Source organism: Muntiacus reevesi, chromosome 2, assembly GCF_963930625.1.
Source record: "Muntiacus reevesi chromosome 2, mMunRee1.1, whole genome shotgun sequence".
Classification (NCBI taxonomy): domain Eukaryota; kingdom Metazoa; phylum Chordata; class Mammalia; order Artiodactyla; family Cervidae; genus Muntiacus; species Muntiacus reevesi.
In genome coordinates this window covers 30,661,204-30,678,739 of record NC_089250.1, presented here as the reverse complement: position 1 = coordinate 30,678,739, position 17,536 = coordinate 30,661,204, and the positions used below count along the sequence as shown (strand labels likewise).

Here is a 17,536-nt window from a genome sequence, read left to right as displayed (position 1 = left end):
TCTTTTCTTCCTTTTTAGATTTTATGTGGACCTTTAAAAAAAATCTTTTGAATTTGTTATGCTGTTGTTTCTGTTTTTATTTATTTATTATTTATTTTTGACTAAGAGGCATGTGGGATCTTAGCTCCCTCACCAGGGGTCAAACCCACACCCACTGCCTTGGAAGGCAAAATCTTAACTACTGCCTCAACCGGAAGTGTGTCCACCCCCCATACCCCACTCCATTGTCTTTTTCTTAAATCACCACTTTCTGCTAGAGACCTTTCCATCCATTGCCTTTACCCACCATCAGAGATGGAACCTAGAGTTGGAAGGACTCCTGTCTACTGAACATGCCTGTGATTTTATTTTCAGAGGATTCCTGTCCTTTCAAATAAGTGTGGTCTCTTTGGTTATTTCATCTGTTTCAGTGGACTCGCTTGCTCATTTTCTGTAGTAAAGAGCCCTGGTCAGGAAGAGTTTTTGGATGGAGGTCCCCTGAGGTTGCAATGTAGACTGTGGAGCAAGACTGATCGCAAAGTTCTTTCAAAGAACGGTTTCTTAACACTTTTTCTCCTAACTCATCACTTACATTTCACTTCACAGCTAAAAAAAAAGTCCCCAACAGGTCTTCCCTGGGCTACTACAGCAGCGTCCTTGGGCTCACGTATTCCTCCAAAGTCAGTGTGCAGCCGTGAGTTCTGACCCTGACCTTCAGCGTACCGTCGTCTGTCCTGACTCCGCACTAGGCAGGGAGTGGAGCCCCAGCGTCTCTGGATGTTCCCCACGGGGCGGAACCTGCCTGTCTTTCCTCAGCATTGCCCTGACTCTCCTCACGTGCCCCACACTTCAGCCAAGTCTGTGTGGTATCCCCCATACCCTCCTCTCTATCTTGTTCAGACTGCCCTCTCCCCAGACCACTCTTCCTCACCTGACTCCTCCTTCAGCACCATCCCCCTTGTGACACACCTCGTACACTCCCCAGCTCTCAGCAGACACCCCCATCTTCTGTTCCCCCAGGAGCTGCACGTCCCTGATAACACACACCTGCCCGTATGAAGGCTCCGTCAACTGAGTATTCACTTTCCTAAAAATGAAGTCAGTCGTTAAGAGGTTGTCCCTGTGCCTATAATTTACAAGTGGGTAAAGTAAGTGAATCGATGCCAGAGTTCTATTGAAAGATTCAGGCAATTCATAACCATTTAATCTGTTCTTTGCCACTCCCCACTTCTTGTAATTGAAGAACACTGTTATAAATGTAGAGTACATTGCCGCTTTCTCATGGTTCATGTGCAGCTTCCTTGGCAGAGAACTTCCTTGACATGCCCTTTAGAAATAAGGAAACATCATTTATGTTTTCATTCTTCAAATAATTGTTCTGGAGAATCAGTAGAAATCAACAGTGTATGACAGAAGTGTGTATCTATGTGTTCCTCAGCCTGTGGCGGCCACATCCTCACTGACTCCGTTGACACTATATCCTCTCCACTGTTCCCAAACAACTATCCGAAAAATCAGAACTGCAGCTGGATAATTCAAGCTCAGCCTCCCTGTAAGTAACAAAAATAAAAAAGAATCCAGGATGCATCGTGTCTGTGGGAAAGTCCAGCAATGACTCATGTTCTTATCTCCTCGCTGGTAACAATTGATGGCCTTCCTCTCCTGTTTTTGGAAGTCCTAATTCCTCATGTGCAGGAGAACAAGGGCTTCCTAATCTGGTAGGAAGTAATTTTTGCTCTTTATTCTTACTTAATTTTCTTTTTGTAAGTTTCAAGGCCTAGCAAAGGAAATAACAAAGTGAAAACCTATAACCTAGTAGAAATGACAGGCATGTGAAATTGGGGATTAACAAAAATACTGGGTGAATAAATAGTTTTTGACTATTTGTCTTGACTGTGGTAGGTGCTCAAGGAAGACACTAAATGAATAAATGAACAATAAGAACCATAGACTAGAGAGTTAACTTATACTTTGGAGATGCAATGCCATGAGCATATTGGCCTTCAGTCAAGGTGGAAACTAATGATAAAACCTGATCTCTCTTGGTTATAAAATATATTTTTAAAAGTCCCAGTATAGGCCTTGAAGAAGCATTCAATAAGTGCTTACACTGTGTTCTTTTTAGAATCCTAGAATCTTTCTGATCTGGTAACAATCTAGTGGTAAGGATTACTGTCCACATTTTACAGAGAAAATGAGGAGACCGCTAAGAACTCAAGCAAAATGACCGTGAGGAGGGTGACCCCGGGGCCATTGTGAATCTTGTTTCAAAGGAGCCCTGCTCTTCTTGAGGTTTTCAGGGGAAATTGATGACTTCAGACATAATGTGGGAAAAGCATTAAGTTCTTGACTCGACTCTCTAATTAATGACCTGTGTGATAATAGGAAAGTCACTTAGGCTCACAATGCCCCATTAGCTAATCTAACAAATGAAGGGTTTGGCTTAAATATTCTCTAGCATTTTTCCTAGGGATGTTAAACATTAACAAAAGGGTATCTTTATTGCTCTGCATATGATTTGGGGGTCAGTGATGTAACCCTTAGCCAAAGAAAGTAGCCAGCCAGCCAGGAACCAGTCCTTGGATAAAGAAGCTCCCAGCCTTGAGTCCTGCAGCCTTGCCCCTAAAGATAGTTTATAAACAGTTATAAAGCTCTTAGATGAAAGAGCTCACTGGTGTAAAGATGGCAAAAGGAAAAGATCCTATTCTAAAAATTCAAGACCCTGGAAGAAAACAAAAGGAAAATGAACCCAGACCCAGACTATTCTGCAAGTAATTCAAAGCTTTCTTTAAAAATGACTGAACCTCCATGTCCCTGCTTCTGGACTTAAAGTAACACAGAAAATGCTAGGATATCTGTGTCAGGGAGGAAAATGTGTCTTATTTACAAGCACAAGTAAAGAATCAGAATTTAAGGAAGCTATTAAGAAAAATACTTCTGAGAGAAACACAGCAACAGCTGATACTTTCCCCATCATCCATGACGTAAACCCACCCCAGGGTTCTCTTACCAGCACCAGCATTTCAGAGGCTACAGACATTTTAAAAAGCTTTTCAGTTACTCTTCAGACAAAAAGCTTTTAGGACAGTGGTGGTTACTTCTCCTCTATGCCCCTGTCGTCTTATGCACAGCTGTTAAATTCATCAGTTCTTTGCCAGAGAACCAGCAGGTGAAAGGATCAGGGGTAAAATCTTGTTCCCTGTATGTTTTGCTTGCCAGAACTTTATTAAACAGTTTTCCCTTCTTCCCTTACAGTCAGTCATATCACCCTATCCTTCAGCCACTTTGGCCTTGAAAGCAGCACACCATGTACCCGAGATTTTGTAGAGGTGTTGGACGGCAGCCATGACGACGCACCCCTCCGCGGTATGCCCTGCTCGCTCACTCACTTCCGTGGCCTGGGCTTTTAACAGTTTCTGTACTTACATGTGTATATGCTGTCATCAGAGGTTAGGATGGTCCCAATAGCTGTGAAGACTGTCATAAGCCAAGTAAAGATACTGAGAGGCTGAAGAAGCAGGATTCAATGTAGGGTTTGAGAAGCTCAGCTCATTCATCTTCAAGGACATGATTAGTTTATGTATTTTTTTTTTTAATTGAAAAGTTGCAACTGCTTTAAACAGTAGTAAAATAAATCCCTTCTCACATTAGATAGTATTCTGTGGGAAATTTCTTGTTACTATTTGACCACAGTTCTCGTGTTCAAATTGACCATGTTTCTTTTGGTTTTGTCCTCAGTGGAAGAAAAGTAATGGATAGATGGATGGATAGATAGATAGCTGTAATGGATAGGTAAATACATATATATATATACATATATATATAAATACACACACACACACATTGGATGGATGGATGGATGGATGGTTGGTTGGTTAGATGGATGGATGGCTGGGTGAATAGAATAGATAGATGATAGATAGATAGATATACAGACAGACAGGCAGATAGATATTATGGAGTTCTGTTTGTAAGACATCCCAGTAAAATTAAAGAATGTTGCTTATAGTTTCTGTAATGTTCTCAAACAAAATAATCTCAGGTTATTTTGGGAAGATCCCCTGGAGAAAGGAATGGCTACCCACTCCAGTATTCTGGCCTGGAGAATTCCATGGACAAAGGAGCCTGGCATGTATACATGTATCTATATACATATAATTCCATATACAGAGAAGCCTGGTGGTCTACAGTCCATGGGTTCACAAAGAGTCAGACATGACTGAGCAACTTTCACTCACTCACTCATTTAAGTGGCCTCTATGAGTCACTCCTGTTTGAGCTTTGTCACTCCAGCTCCTTATCCTGCAGTAGAAGACAGTTTCCATCAGAGAAGGGACTTTGTTTTGCTCATGACTGTGTTCTCAGTACCCAGAACAGTGCCTGAGATGATAGAAGGCAATTGACAAATGCTCTCTGTGGACTTCTGATTGTATTCTTTGTGATTTTTGTCTGTAAGCATTTGACCATGGTCAAGGATATATTATTTAACAGACACTTATATAACCTTGCACTGAACACTACTCTGAACTTTATAATAGTAAACTTTATAAATAGTACTATTTATAGTACTATACTATAGTGCTATAGTACTATTTTTTATAAAGTTCTATTTATTAAAAAACTTTATAAATAGTAACTCAATTCTTATACCCTTATGACATAGAACTTCATTATTATCCGTGTACCTGTTTCTCAAGTGGAGAAACTGAGGCACAGAGAACTTGAGTAGCTTGACTCCCATCACATAGCTGGTAAGTGGCTGAGCCTGGAGGTGAATTCAGGTGTTCTGGCTCCAACATCCAGTTTCTCAGCTATTGTGTCTTGCTGTTAAGTATTAGCCCACTTCTTTGTGCAGGTGCCTACTGACCTGGAGAGTTACATTTGGAAGTTATCTGTGTTTCCCTTACCTTCCCCTCACAGTCTTTATCATATTTAGAAATGTGTTCACAGTTTATTTTGAATCATCAGGCATCATCCCAAACACTGACCCTGATCTAAATAGTTCTTTGGTAGTGGTTTCTTCTGTTTGCTTTGGTCTTTTGTGATTTTAGTGAATACATGTTGGCATATCATCATTTATTCTCCTTGTCAATATCATCATTATTTAGGCCGATACTGTGGCCGCTCCATGCCCCATCCTATCACTTCCTTCAGCAATGCTCTGACGCTGAAGTTCATCTCGGATTCTACAGTTAGTTCTGGTGGTTTCCACGCCACATATGCTGCATCCACATCAGGTAAGAAATGTTAGCAAGTGGTGCTATTAGGTTAAGAGGAATGTGTAGAAAATCCTTGATTTATTATTTGGGATTCCCTTACATTTTGTGTTCTGAACTAGTTTCGTAGATCACCTCTATGACTCATTTTACTGTCTTTCAAATTTGGTTAACATGCTTCTAAATTCTAACAGCTGTGAACTCTGTACCACATCTTCCTTATCCATTAACAGACATTTGTTCCCGTACCTTGACTATAGTGACTAATGCCACTCAGGGTGAGCACTGAAGTGGGGAGAATTGGTTGGGATGATCTTGGGTGACTTGCTTGCCAGTGTGTCCTCGTTCTCCTTCTTGATATGTTTGTTAAGGGAGCCCCTGATGGACAGTGTCCAATGGTGTCTCTTACGGGCGGACACCTACCATTCTTCGTCTCCCTGGCCTGACAGCTGCGCTCAGGCGGGGCTGGGTGTCTTCAGGGATGCAGGATGGACCATGGCACGGGGGGAGAAGGGGAAAGAGGAGCACCCAGTAAGAGGCTGTAAGCTCGGATAGTTCTGCTCATCAGCGTCCTCACTATTAGCTGTTAATAAGCCTTAGAAAGCCTGGAAGATTTGTGCAGGTTGTGTGCTCTCCTGAGAAGGAAATGTTGAAATATTGCTTTCCTTTCTAGGCCAGGGGTGAAAATCATCCTGGTCAGAAATACTGAGGGAGTGTAGGATTAAAATGAGTCTTTTATTACATAAAGCTATAGTTCACAGGGAGAAAAGTCTTTTAGAAAAGAAACTACAGGGGTTCCTTTTAATCCACCATACCCAGTGGCTTTTAGTTTTCAAGTTACAGAATCTTTTCCTTATTATTATATATGCCATGGATTTTTTTTTATTATGAAATGAAAATAGTACATCCTTTGATGTTCCTAACAGCTCTTCTAGTGTTCTTTCTCTATCTTATGGTGTCTTGTATTTGACATTTACTCTGCCACTCACTTTGTTTTTCTTTTCTTCTAGCTTGTGGTGGAATATTCCACATGGCTGAAGGCATCTTCAACAGCCCTGGCTACCCAGAAGTTTATCCTGCTAATGTGGAATGTGTCTGGAACGTCGTCAGTTCCCCTGGCAACCAGCTCCAGCTGTCTTTTATGTAAATCCTTTTTTTTATAGTGTATTGTTTCAGTGAGAATGAATCTGCAGGAAGGAAGCACTGTTACTAATAGGATGGACAACTAATAGCATATGTGTCCAAACAACTGTTAAGAGGATATGGTGGGAACTTCAAGGAAGTCTGTTTGCATATTTCCTCTGTTTTAGTCATAGTTTAGGTTATAAATAGCATTAAACTTCTCTTATGAATGGTTTTAGAGTCCTGCCTAACATTATCAAGAGCACATGCCTGAGCTCTTGGCATGTTTTAATTTTTGGAATTCTCATCTTCAGATAACATTAATTTTATCTTTTTTTAAAAAAAACTTGGAAACATTTAGACTCTTCCAGAGAATCACTATCATTATTTCTTCCAGCAGAAATCCCCATCTCAATTAAGCCTTCTTTACTCCCACACCTTATCTCCACCCCAATCCACTTTTTCTTCTTACTCCTAGCAAGAAAAGGATTTTGGAAGTATTTGAAACTGTTGGCCTGACAAAAATGCCTATTTTTGTCAGATATTTTTTCCAACAAAGATGGGTTTATTTGGAATTATCAGAGAACTGCAATTTGAGGCCTGCAACCATAGTGAGTCACATGCAAGTCCCTGTATAGAAAGAGAAGGAGAACACTTCTTTAGAGAAGAAAAGGAAGTTGAGAGAGCCATAGTAAACATTCTTCTCATTGGTTGAGCCCTTCCGGAAGAAAGAGAGGTCTTTCTCCTTCCTGTTGGACACTGCTGTTTTTGCAGGGCATGAGAGTGCCGCCTTTTGGTATGTGACTCTATTTATTTGAAATTCTATTTATTAACTTTTTACATTTCCCCCTTTTGATCGTAATCTTTCTCTGAAAGCATTGCTGATCTAGAGTCAGGGTTTCTGGTTTCAGCAGTTTTCTGTGTGTCTATGTCAAGAAGGACCTTTCCTGGTGTAGTATCTCATGTAAGAGGGAAAGTGCACAGACTGGAAATTTATTAAGGTCACATTTGTGTAGCTAGGAGGAGTGGGAGGGAGAATGCTCAGGTACTTTTAATCTGAAGTCCATTTGATATCAAGATCATAGACACTGGAGATTGTCTGAAGCCATATGTCATCATCAGAGGTTTTGCAACAAACATCTAACAGGCCTAGTCTGGATATCTTGGGAAACTGTCTAATCAGATGTCATCTGCTTCAATTCTAGAAAATCTTTACTTCAGGTCACCAGGTGATATGCAGGTCCAATCAGGGTTCAGTGATTTCTTTAGGTGAACCATATGAATCCAAGAGTCTATTCCTGAGAGCTTGGTTTCACAGGGTTGGTTAGAGGTACCCAATAGGGGCCTTTCCAGTGAGGATGAAGTGAGTTCTTCTGGAGGAGTCTTTTCCAATTGACAAAATCTCTAGGTTTCAAGATGTAATGCTTAATGCCTTAATTTCTCAAAGGTACACTATGGAAAGATTATGCTATTAAAACATGGTTACTTTTAATAGCAGCAATTAATCCTTTGAAGTATTGGAATATCTCTCTTTTTATCAGTTGTGGGTCAAAATAAGTGAGAGCCAAGTGCATTGGAAATTCTGGGGCTATCTCAAAAGATAAAGAGTTTATAAGTTTCAAAAGGGGAAGATCCAAGATTTAGAAGGACTGATAGCAATGCTTTTGACCAAGGTGTTTGGAGGGCTTCTATAAATTTGGCCAACTGAGTCTTAATGATGCTGTTTGGTGTTCAATTAAATCAGGGGATTGAAAGTGGTAAGCACAGTGGAAGTGCTGTAAAACTAGTCAACCAGCAGGCTTGTTAGAGTACCTGGCTAGTAGAATGAATTGCCTCAGTCACTGTGAAGTCTGAGAGGAGTTCCCCAGGTAGGGATCCTCTTTTCCAAAAGGACTTTTGCCACGGAAGAGCGAGCAGCCTCTCTGCAAAGGAAGGCCTCAGTCCACTGTGAAAACATATAGACCACGACTAAAACATATTTATATCCATTAGAGGAAGAAATTGTATAAAATCCATTTGCCAGAGCTTGAATGGTCCATTAGGCAATTTAAAATGTCTGGGAGCAGCACAGACAAGGCTTCCCTCAGTTCTACTTTGGACGAGTGGGACAAGTGAGGTAGGCACTTTTCTCAGTCTTGTTAATGTGTCCTCTCTGATACTGATTCATGAAGGCAATCATCTTGTCAGTAGAACAATGGTTTAATGCATACACAGTGGCGGGGAGTCGGAGTTTTTAGAGTGTCTGGTAGCAATAGGTTGCTATTTGATGCAAACCAGAGCTTTCTCTTTTTATCAAACCAACAATAATTGAATTTCCAATCTTGTTTTCCCATTTCTGAGGCCAGTTTCTGGGCTTCTCTACGCAGTTTTTCTAAATTTCCCTTTGGACCATGACAGAAGTTTGGTTGCTATTAGTTCCTTTAAGGGCAGCATTCCTTATAAAACTATTGTCAAGGTGATTTTCCTTAGCTTAGAGAGTCAGGTTCACAGTGTCCCAGAGCCTTAATAATACCTAAAGTGCCAAGGGAAAGTATCACATCTAATAATTCCTAAGCTCGAGGGGAGGCATTTGAAACTTTTTTGCCCCTGGAAGTAAGGAGGGCATATTGCTTAGTAAGGAAGACACATTGCCCCCACAGTATTCCAAAATTATGAGCTGCTCCAAAAGCATATCTACGATCAATATCAATATTAGCAGTTTTATCCTTGGTTAAAGTATAAGCCTGTGTAAAAGCATATAATTCAATCTGGGCCAAAGTAGCCTTAAGTAAGGGTGCTTCTCAGCAACAGCAAAATGAGTCTTAGTAGCATGTTGTTTAGTCACTAAGTCGTGTCTGACTCTTTGCAACTCCATGGACTGTAGCCTGCCAGCCTCCTCTACCCATGGGATTTCCCAGGCAAGAATCCTAGAATGTGTTGCCTTTCCTTCTCTAGAGGATCTTCCTGACCCAGGGATTGAACCTGTGTCCCTTGCATTGAAGGAAGATTCTTTACATGAGCCACCGGGGAAGCCCCCATAATGGCAGACCTGGAACTATTAATGTGTTTGCCATTGTCACCTTTTAAATGAGAACATCAGTGAACCATGAAAAGCCAGCATTACCCAGTGGAATTTCCTGTAGATCATCACGAGGAGTCCAAAGGGGGTGCATCAGTGTTAAGCATCATGAGGGACTTTGTTGATGATGAAAGGGAGAGGAGTAGCTGGATTAAGGGCCTGATAAAGTAAAAGAGTTGTGTGAGGAGTAATTAACAAAAGGACGGAGAAAGGTTGAATGTGATGAGAATTCAGAACTTCTACCACATGAGATACAAAAACTATTGAAAGGAATCTCACAATAATTTTCTCGTAAGTTTAACCAAAAGGAGTGACTGTAATGACTATAAGGCATGGGGGATAGCCCCATTCTACAGGGACCAGTTGCTGGCCGTAATACTCTGTGTGTCAGGGTTGCGTTCTCTTGCTTTTCATATAAAAAGGGAAAAGAGAATCTGATCATTGGGATGCCCAAGGACAGGTAGGTTCATCAAATTGCCTTTAAGGCCTTGAAGGTTATGTCATCTCATTTCCTCTTAAAATTGGGTTGAGGATGTTATTGTTGAGTAAAACATACAGAGATTTAGCCATAAGAGAGAAATTTGGAATCCAGTTTCAGCAATAATCAACTAGCTAGAGAAAACTTCAAAGTTGTGCTTAGTTTCGGGTTTTGGGAAATGTAGGACACCACAAAGTCTGTCTGGACCTAGGTACAGCCCTTGTCCTGATAGCAGATACCTTAAATATCAAAGCTAGATTTAGGCAGACTGCAGCTTTCCTTTGGTGATCTTAGGTCCCTTTAAGGCTGAAAACTTTAGCAAGTGGATGCAGTTTTCCTGTGAGGCTTGAGATACAGCATGAAGAAGCAAATCATCTACATGTTGCAGCTAAGTAGTTGAACTTCTAGAGAACTTTTTATGATCCCGACCAGCTTTCACGATTCCTGAGAAACAAGGTCTCTGAGTAAAACCCTGAGGTGTTACTGTCCAGGTGAATTGTTCTTCTTACCAAGTAAAGGCAAAAAGGTATTGACTAGCTTCATCAACCGGAGTGCTAGAGAATGCTCTGCATGAATCAATTACAGTAAAGAATTTGCTTCCAGTTGGACTGATGTCAGTATCGTGTGAGAGTTGGGGACCACACAATGGAAAAGGATAACGGTGTTGTTGACTGTTTGGAGGTCCTAGGTAAATCTGACCTTTAGCTTTTGTCACTGGTAAACTGGGAATGCTTCAAAGGATAGTACAAGGGATAATGAAATCTTGAGCTTTGTAGTTTTCTAGTATGGTTTTTGTGTCTTGAAGAATATTTGTATTTAAAGACTTTTTGTTAAATCTGGGAAGAGGTTTTGAGGGGTCTACTTGAATCTTCATAGGAGGTGTGTTGTGAATTTTGACAACATCAGTTAGAGATTTTGCCCATAAGGAAGGTGGTAGTTGATTCGATAGAGACAGATGGTAAGTATTTCCAGAATCAGCTCTAGAACCATCAGAGATGGAAGATAGAAGATGTCAAAAGGTCATCTAATTTCCCTTGTTGGTTACTTTGATGACTCCTATCAGAATCTTTAATTATTTCCCCCTTCTGAGACAAAAATATTTAGCATGGCACTTCTCTAAGATGTCTTGACCTGACAAATGGGTAGTGGTAGAGGAACTAAGGGGAAAGCACCTGTATCTCTCAAAGGACTTAAACGAAAGGAAATTGGTTCAGAGACAGGAACCTCCTGAGACTCGTTAGATCTCCACCATGTGAACTGTTTCTGTTCTCTGAGATAGGGCCTTTTTTTTTTTTTAATAGTAATGGAGTTGAGCACCGAGAGTGTGACTCTGGGGTCAGTTAGGACTGGAAGAAATCCATCTCTAAAGAAATGTTTCTCCACACAAGTTAAGAGGGAAGATTAGGAAGAATTCCTGTAGTTCCTGAGAGCCCCATCAGTGAGAAATGGGAAGATGTTGGATGGCCAGTTAGAAGTGCTTCAGGCTGAAGGTGTCTGAAGCACCTAGATTTGTAACAATCTCTTTTTCAGTGTCCTGACTCTGCAATAATAGCATATACTAGTAGGGTACGATTTCACTTAGGAGCCTTCTTTTGCTGGGGTTGAAGATTAAGAATTTTGGCAGTCTTCCTCTGAGGTGACTCATTTGGAGTTGGAGAGAGCTGGTTTGCTACATTAACCAAATCTAGGATAGACACAGTTTCCCATTCCATACTGATCCTTGTTACTAGAAGAGAAAATTCCCAGTTCAGCCCATTAATAAACATAGTGTTAAAAGCTACCTGGTTGAAATCAATATCTAAAGGAATATCAGAATTTTCCTTAAAAATGATGTGAAGTTGATTGTAATAATCATGAACAGTTTCATCAGATTTTTGTGTGTGAGCCTGGATTTTGTTCCAATCAGCAGGTTTTGGAGAAACCCCAGGAACCATGTTATGAAGCCTCCTGGGGATTGCCTGAGACTGATCATATAATGATAGCAGGCTGGCCTCCCAGCTGTAATTCTAGAAACCTTTCAGGATTTCCCCCAATTAGTAGTTTTCATTCAATGCTGATCCTAGCCTTCACAGACCAGCATAAGAACTAGCTGATGTAACGTTGATAAATTTAAATAATTATATTAAATTCTCCAGCAATATGTGAGTATCCTCAGTTACTTTGGGAAAACTTTTGACTATAGCTCTCAATTCAGCTTTGGTTCAGGGAATACAAAAAATTAACAGTTCAGCCTCTGGATTCCTGGAAGGTTTAATTTTAAACAGACATTCCAACAAGTTCAGAGGAAAAGCAAATGAGAATAGTTTCAACAGGGAAGCTTGGTAAGAGAATTGGTATGAGGGTAATTGACAGTACAGAGGAGGAGGAGACAGTATAGCTCGGAAGGAGGAAGATGGCCCTGGAGATGGGATCTAACCCGTGAAGAGCCAAAAGAGAGAGAGTGGATGATGCTAGGGGCAGAGCCTGAGACAGAGAAGCTGAAGAAGAGGAGCCTGAGCCACCGGGAGCCATTTTATCTCTCATTACTCATGTTTTCCTTAAAATCTTATTTTGTAGAGAAGCAATTCTAGACTCCTGATACTGTTGGGAAGCTTCCAAATACCAATCAAAGTAAGCATTCCACTCATTTCTGGAAACTTGTAGTCCTCTTTGTTTCTAAAAAAATTTCAACTTTGGGAATTTCAAAAGTTCATCATAATGATCATTGAGATCCTAAATTGTCTTTGGTCAGGTTGTCTCATTTAGTTAGAAATGTGCATAAGGAAAGACTTCAGTTCTTTTTTTTTTTTTTTTTAAGACTTCAGTTCTTAAACATCAAATTTGCCAGAGTCTCTGTTTGGAATGTACTCACACAATTCTTAGTCAACTGGGCTGTGATGTCTCAGAGGTTTTTCTCTAGAGTAAAAGAACAATTTTCAAACATTTTGCAGCATAAGGAGCTCAATTCAAATAGCTCACAAGCCTAAAATACCAGCCAATTCTAAGGAAATAGCTTGGTCCTGGAGGAGCTTGGCGAAAGGCTTTTTTAGCCACTTTCCAGAGACTAGCCCTTGGCAAAGGAATAGGCTGAAGGCTGGACAAAAACAGGCACAGTTTCAGTGAAACGTCCCCTGCTCCTGAAGGAATGGATCAAAGGCTAGTCTGCTTCAATTGAAACAGTCTGATCTCAAATCAGACAGAAGTGCCAAGTGAGTACTTGCATACAGACCAAAGCATTGACCAGAAAAATGAAGCTTTAAAATAGATTCTGAATAAAACCTAGAGAGCTTCAGATGCAAAGAGAATGTGAGCTCATATCCAGGAGAAGGATCTTCAGACTCCAGATTTGGTGAGAAAAGCAGTGAATGACAATGGGCTGAATTGTGGGTGCCATACCTGTTTGCTTACCGAACCACCAAAATGTGGACCTGAAATAAATAGAATGCTACATACTCCTCCAGCAAAGATGGGCTTATCCAGGATCAGCAGAGAACTGCAATTCAGGATGAACAACTGTAGTGATCTACTGCAAGTCCCTGCGCAGCAGGAGGATGATACTTTTTTAGAGAGAAAAGGAAGCCAGGAGGGCAGTAAACAGAATCCATGGTTTTTATTGTCTGAATCCATGCTAGGAGAGAGAGGAGTCTTCTTTCCTTTTGGGCTCAGCTACCATCATGGGGTGTGAGAGTTCTTTCTGGTTTCTCCACTCTTTATAGTTGAAGTTTCTTTCTATTAATTTTGACAGAAATTAATGAAAAATCACTCTTATAGTTCCTTGTTGAACTATAAGCCCTTTAAAATATGAAGTATGGACATACAGTCAACAGTAGGATCCTGCCACATTCTGGGTGGTCTTAGGTTAAATTAAATAACAATAATATATTTTCTAGAAGTAGATAGTGCAAAAGACATGGCAAGTGAAATGGGACTTTTTAATCCATCAGTAGAGAAATACTTGTAACACTGGTCGTGCCACACTGGTAATGGGTGCTTAATAAATATTGGATAGTAAGACATTGGTTTTTAAAACTAAAATGTTTTTGTTTTACTGTATCACGGATTATTGGGCTTTGGTTGATGTTACTAATTCTGTTTTGAAAAGAATATAATACCTAACTTACTGTGGAGAGAAAAGGATGGTTTTGAGGACACTGCTCTGTTTATTCCAAAAATCTTGCTCCTCTTCTAGACATGCCATTCTGTGCATCAAGAATGGATTTTTTTTTTTTAATGAAAGAAAAGTCCTATTTCTGGACCATGTTCAAATATCTCAAGTTACTTTCTTTTAGCCTACCAGTCAATGCCTCTTTAGGATCCAACTGGCATTGTGTCAAAACAAAGACACCCTCTGAGCATCTGAAAGGGAATGCAAGTTTAAGTTGTCACATGGGAAAAAGGTTTTGTTTGCTTTTGTCTTTACAAAAAGCACAAAGTTTTGTATGGGAAGAAATATAAGTACATATATATATATATATAACATATATATACACATACAGCCATATAGATAGGCATATGTATTTTTTATTCAACAAACATTTATTAAGCCCCAACTTTATACAGGTAAGCATTTGTTACATGTATGTTAGATGCTTCATATATAAAGCACAATTTACTCTCATAATAGATGCTTTATAGCCAATGATGAATAAAATGTGAACATTGTTCTTATGATAAGTCCAAACTCCTTCACATAGCTTACTAGGCTTCATAATTGCTAAATTAAAGGGCTTTTTTGTTTTTGTTTTTTTCCTCTTGGTCTTTACCACATTCACATTCTTAAACAATCTGACGTTCAGCAGTTATTAGGAACTGGGCCAGGTACTGGGAATGTTCAAGACAGACAAGATCCCATTTTTTGTTAAGTTGCTAAGAAGTTAATGTGAAGAAGCTATTTGTTTAAAACCTAGAGAGATTCATTTCATCTTTGGGGATAATCTTATCCATATAGGGCCATAGTTATGATTACATATGTTAAATTTTAAATGTACAACACAGGGCTGATGCATGCCTAATGTCCAATGAATGTTAATTCTCTCACCCTGCCATTTCTAAAGTCTCTTGTTTGGCAGTTCAAAATTAAAACTAAATGGACAACACTGAGCTCTCCTCCTAGAGGACAGAAGATAAACACAAAAAGCAAGTTTCATCCATTTTATTCTTTAATAGACACTAAATCCTGATTATTGTATAAACAAATCTTAATGCTTCATCTTTTTTTCTTCTCATCCATGAGAAGTTAATTTTGATTATTTTGTCTTCCTTGCTTGAGTTTTATTTTTAAAGTATAATTTGTGGAATACAAGATGTTCCTCTTTATGAAGATGATAATGAGAAGGGCTTTATGGCAAGGCCTCTGAGTTATTTCTGCCCTGGTCTAAACTATATCCAGATGGGCACTTGGAAGCATTCCCTTGGGGTGGGGGAGAAGCATATGGAATATGTCAAGTTCTAAAACATGGGGTTTGGATTGTGGATACTGTGGTGAAATTGAGTAGGAAAAAGAACTGGAGGAATTATGGTTGAATCTGTAACACAAAAGGAGGGGGGGAAATAAAACCCCCAAAGAAATTTTTTTATAAAACAGATATTTAAAGGAATTAGCAGAAAGTATATTTTATGCTGGCAGAGTCTTTTTACAATGTGATTGATCTTGGTTCAAAAATCGAAATGAGATAATAAGAAACAGAGATCGTACTATTTTTGTTCCACATCATATTTTTACTAGCAGATCTGAGCCAAAGTTTTGGAAAGAGGATAGGTTTGCTTATAAAATGAACTGGCCTAAAACAGAAACTTCCAAGAACAATAAAACTTTTTTTAAAGTTAAATTTGATTCTAACAGATATCCTACCATTGTTTCTAATGAAAAGTCTTTTGTGACATTTAGCATTTGTACCAGTCCGGTACAAAAACAGAAAAACCCAGAACTTAGTGATCTTCTGGACCCTTGGGTCAAACTTTAATGTGCATATTGATCATCTGGGATCTTATTAAAATTCATATTCTGATTCAGTTGATTGGTGGGACCTGATGCTTCATTTCAAACAAGCTCTGAGGTGATGCTAATGCTGCTGGACCACATGCAACATTTTGACTAGAAAAGATTTAGGGGCAATTTTGTGTTAATTGGGTTTCCCTGGTGGCTCAGACCGTAAAGAATCTTCCTTCAATGCAGGAGACCCAGGTTCAATCCCTGGATTGGGAAGATTCTCTTGGAGAAGAGAATGGCTACCCATGCCAGTATTCTTGCCTGGAGAATTCCAGGGACAGAGGAGCCTAATGGGCTACAGTCCAAGGAGTTTCAAAAGCATAACTGAGTGACTAAACACTTTCTGTTTTTGGTAAATCACCTGTAGAGAAAAATAATCACCTTTTCTTTTTTTTGAGAATCAGAATGCAATTTTAGCACATTTTACATTGTTGATAATATTATGGGTAATAAAACTGAGCCTGAATTTAAGAGCCAAACTTGACAACCATCCTGAGGATAGATTCAGAACAATTATTTGCCAAAACTGATTGTTCAGTTCAGTTCAGTTCAATCTCTCAGTCATGTCGAGTTTGACTCTTTGTGACCCCATGGACTGTAGCACGCCAAGCTTCCCTGTCCATCACCAACTCTCAGTTGGTAATTGAGATAGATTGTAGATATAAACTGTCTCATGAAGCATTAAATTGTCAAGGAAGACGGTGGAGGTAAGACAAATGTGTGGTTCATTTAGCCTGATGTGGATCTTTCCTGGTTTTTTCCTGCTACTCAGTTACATCACTTGTTTTGTTGCTAAATTGTGTCCAACTCTTTTGCAACCCCATGGACTGTCACCGGCCAGGTTTCTCTGTCCATAGGATCTCCCAAGCAAGAATAGTGGAGTAGGTTGCCGTTTGCTTTCCCAGGAGATCCTCCCAACCTGAGTCTCCTGCATTGACTGGCAAATTCTTTACTACTAAGCCACCAGGGAAGTCTGCTAAAACAGCCTGAAATATAGACCCAGGTGATCTACATACATGGTAATAACCCACCTTGATGGGATTATTGAGAGGCACAGGTTCAGTGTCCTGCTGGAGACCTACCAATGCTAATATCTGGCTGGGCAAGCTGTTAGTGGAGCAGAGCAGACCAATTTGCTCCTGTCCTCTGGTTGACAATGAAGCCTCAGAGGTGTGCCTGATACATTTGATCCCTTAGTGGGGCATGAGGTTCCAGTAACTCCAGGCTAGTCAGCTGTTCCTGAAGCATCCTAACCTGTTAGTTGAGACAGAGCCCCTGAAGGGTGCTGACATACTGTCGTCATGGGAAATCCTGCTCATGTTGAGCAGTACCTGAAAGGTACACAGCAGGGAAGTAAGTTTTCTCTTCTGGAGAACTTTCCCCCCTTCCCAAGAGTTTCTTTTCTTTCTTTTTAAAAAAATTAATTTATTTTTATTTGACTGCACTGGGTCTCAGTGTGGCATGCATCTTTTTTTAGTTTTGGCATGAGAACCCTTAGTTGAGGCATGTGGGATCTAATTCCCTGGCGAGGGATCAAACCTGAGTCTCCTGCATCAGGAGCGCAGAGTCTTAGCCACTGGACCACCAGGGAAGTTCAACAGTTTTTTTAATCTTGCTAAGCCATTCTTTCTTCCTCTCTTTATCTTGTCCTTCTCGGGAAAAATTAATTACTTCTGAAAAAAGAACAGTGTGCACTCACTTCATTTACTTTTTAA

General features: G+C 40.0%; 1 protein-coding gene across 1 annotated transcript in view; it reads left to right on the top strand.

Moving 5' to 3' along the window:
• The window catches only part of CUBN (cubilin), a 257,101-nt gene that overhangs the window by 140,016 nt on the left and 99,549 nt on the right, over nt 1–17,536 (top strand). Inside the window, exons 33-36 of the mRNA XM_065921175.1 lie at nt 1,418–1,531; nt 3,235–3,345; nt 5,088–5,216; nt 6,206–6,338. Of these exons, the coding sequence (XP_065777247.1) occupies nt 1,418–1,531; nt 3,235–3,345; nt 5,088–5,216; nt 6,206–6,338 (487 nt within the window). The remainder of the gene's footprint in view (nt 1–1,417; nt 1,532–3,234; nt 3,346–5,087; nt 5,217–6,205; nt 6,339–17,536) is intronic.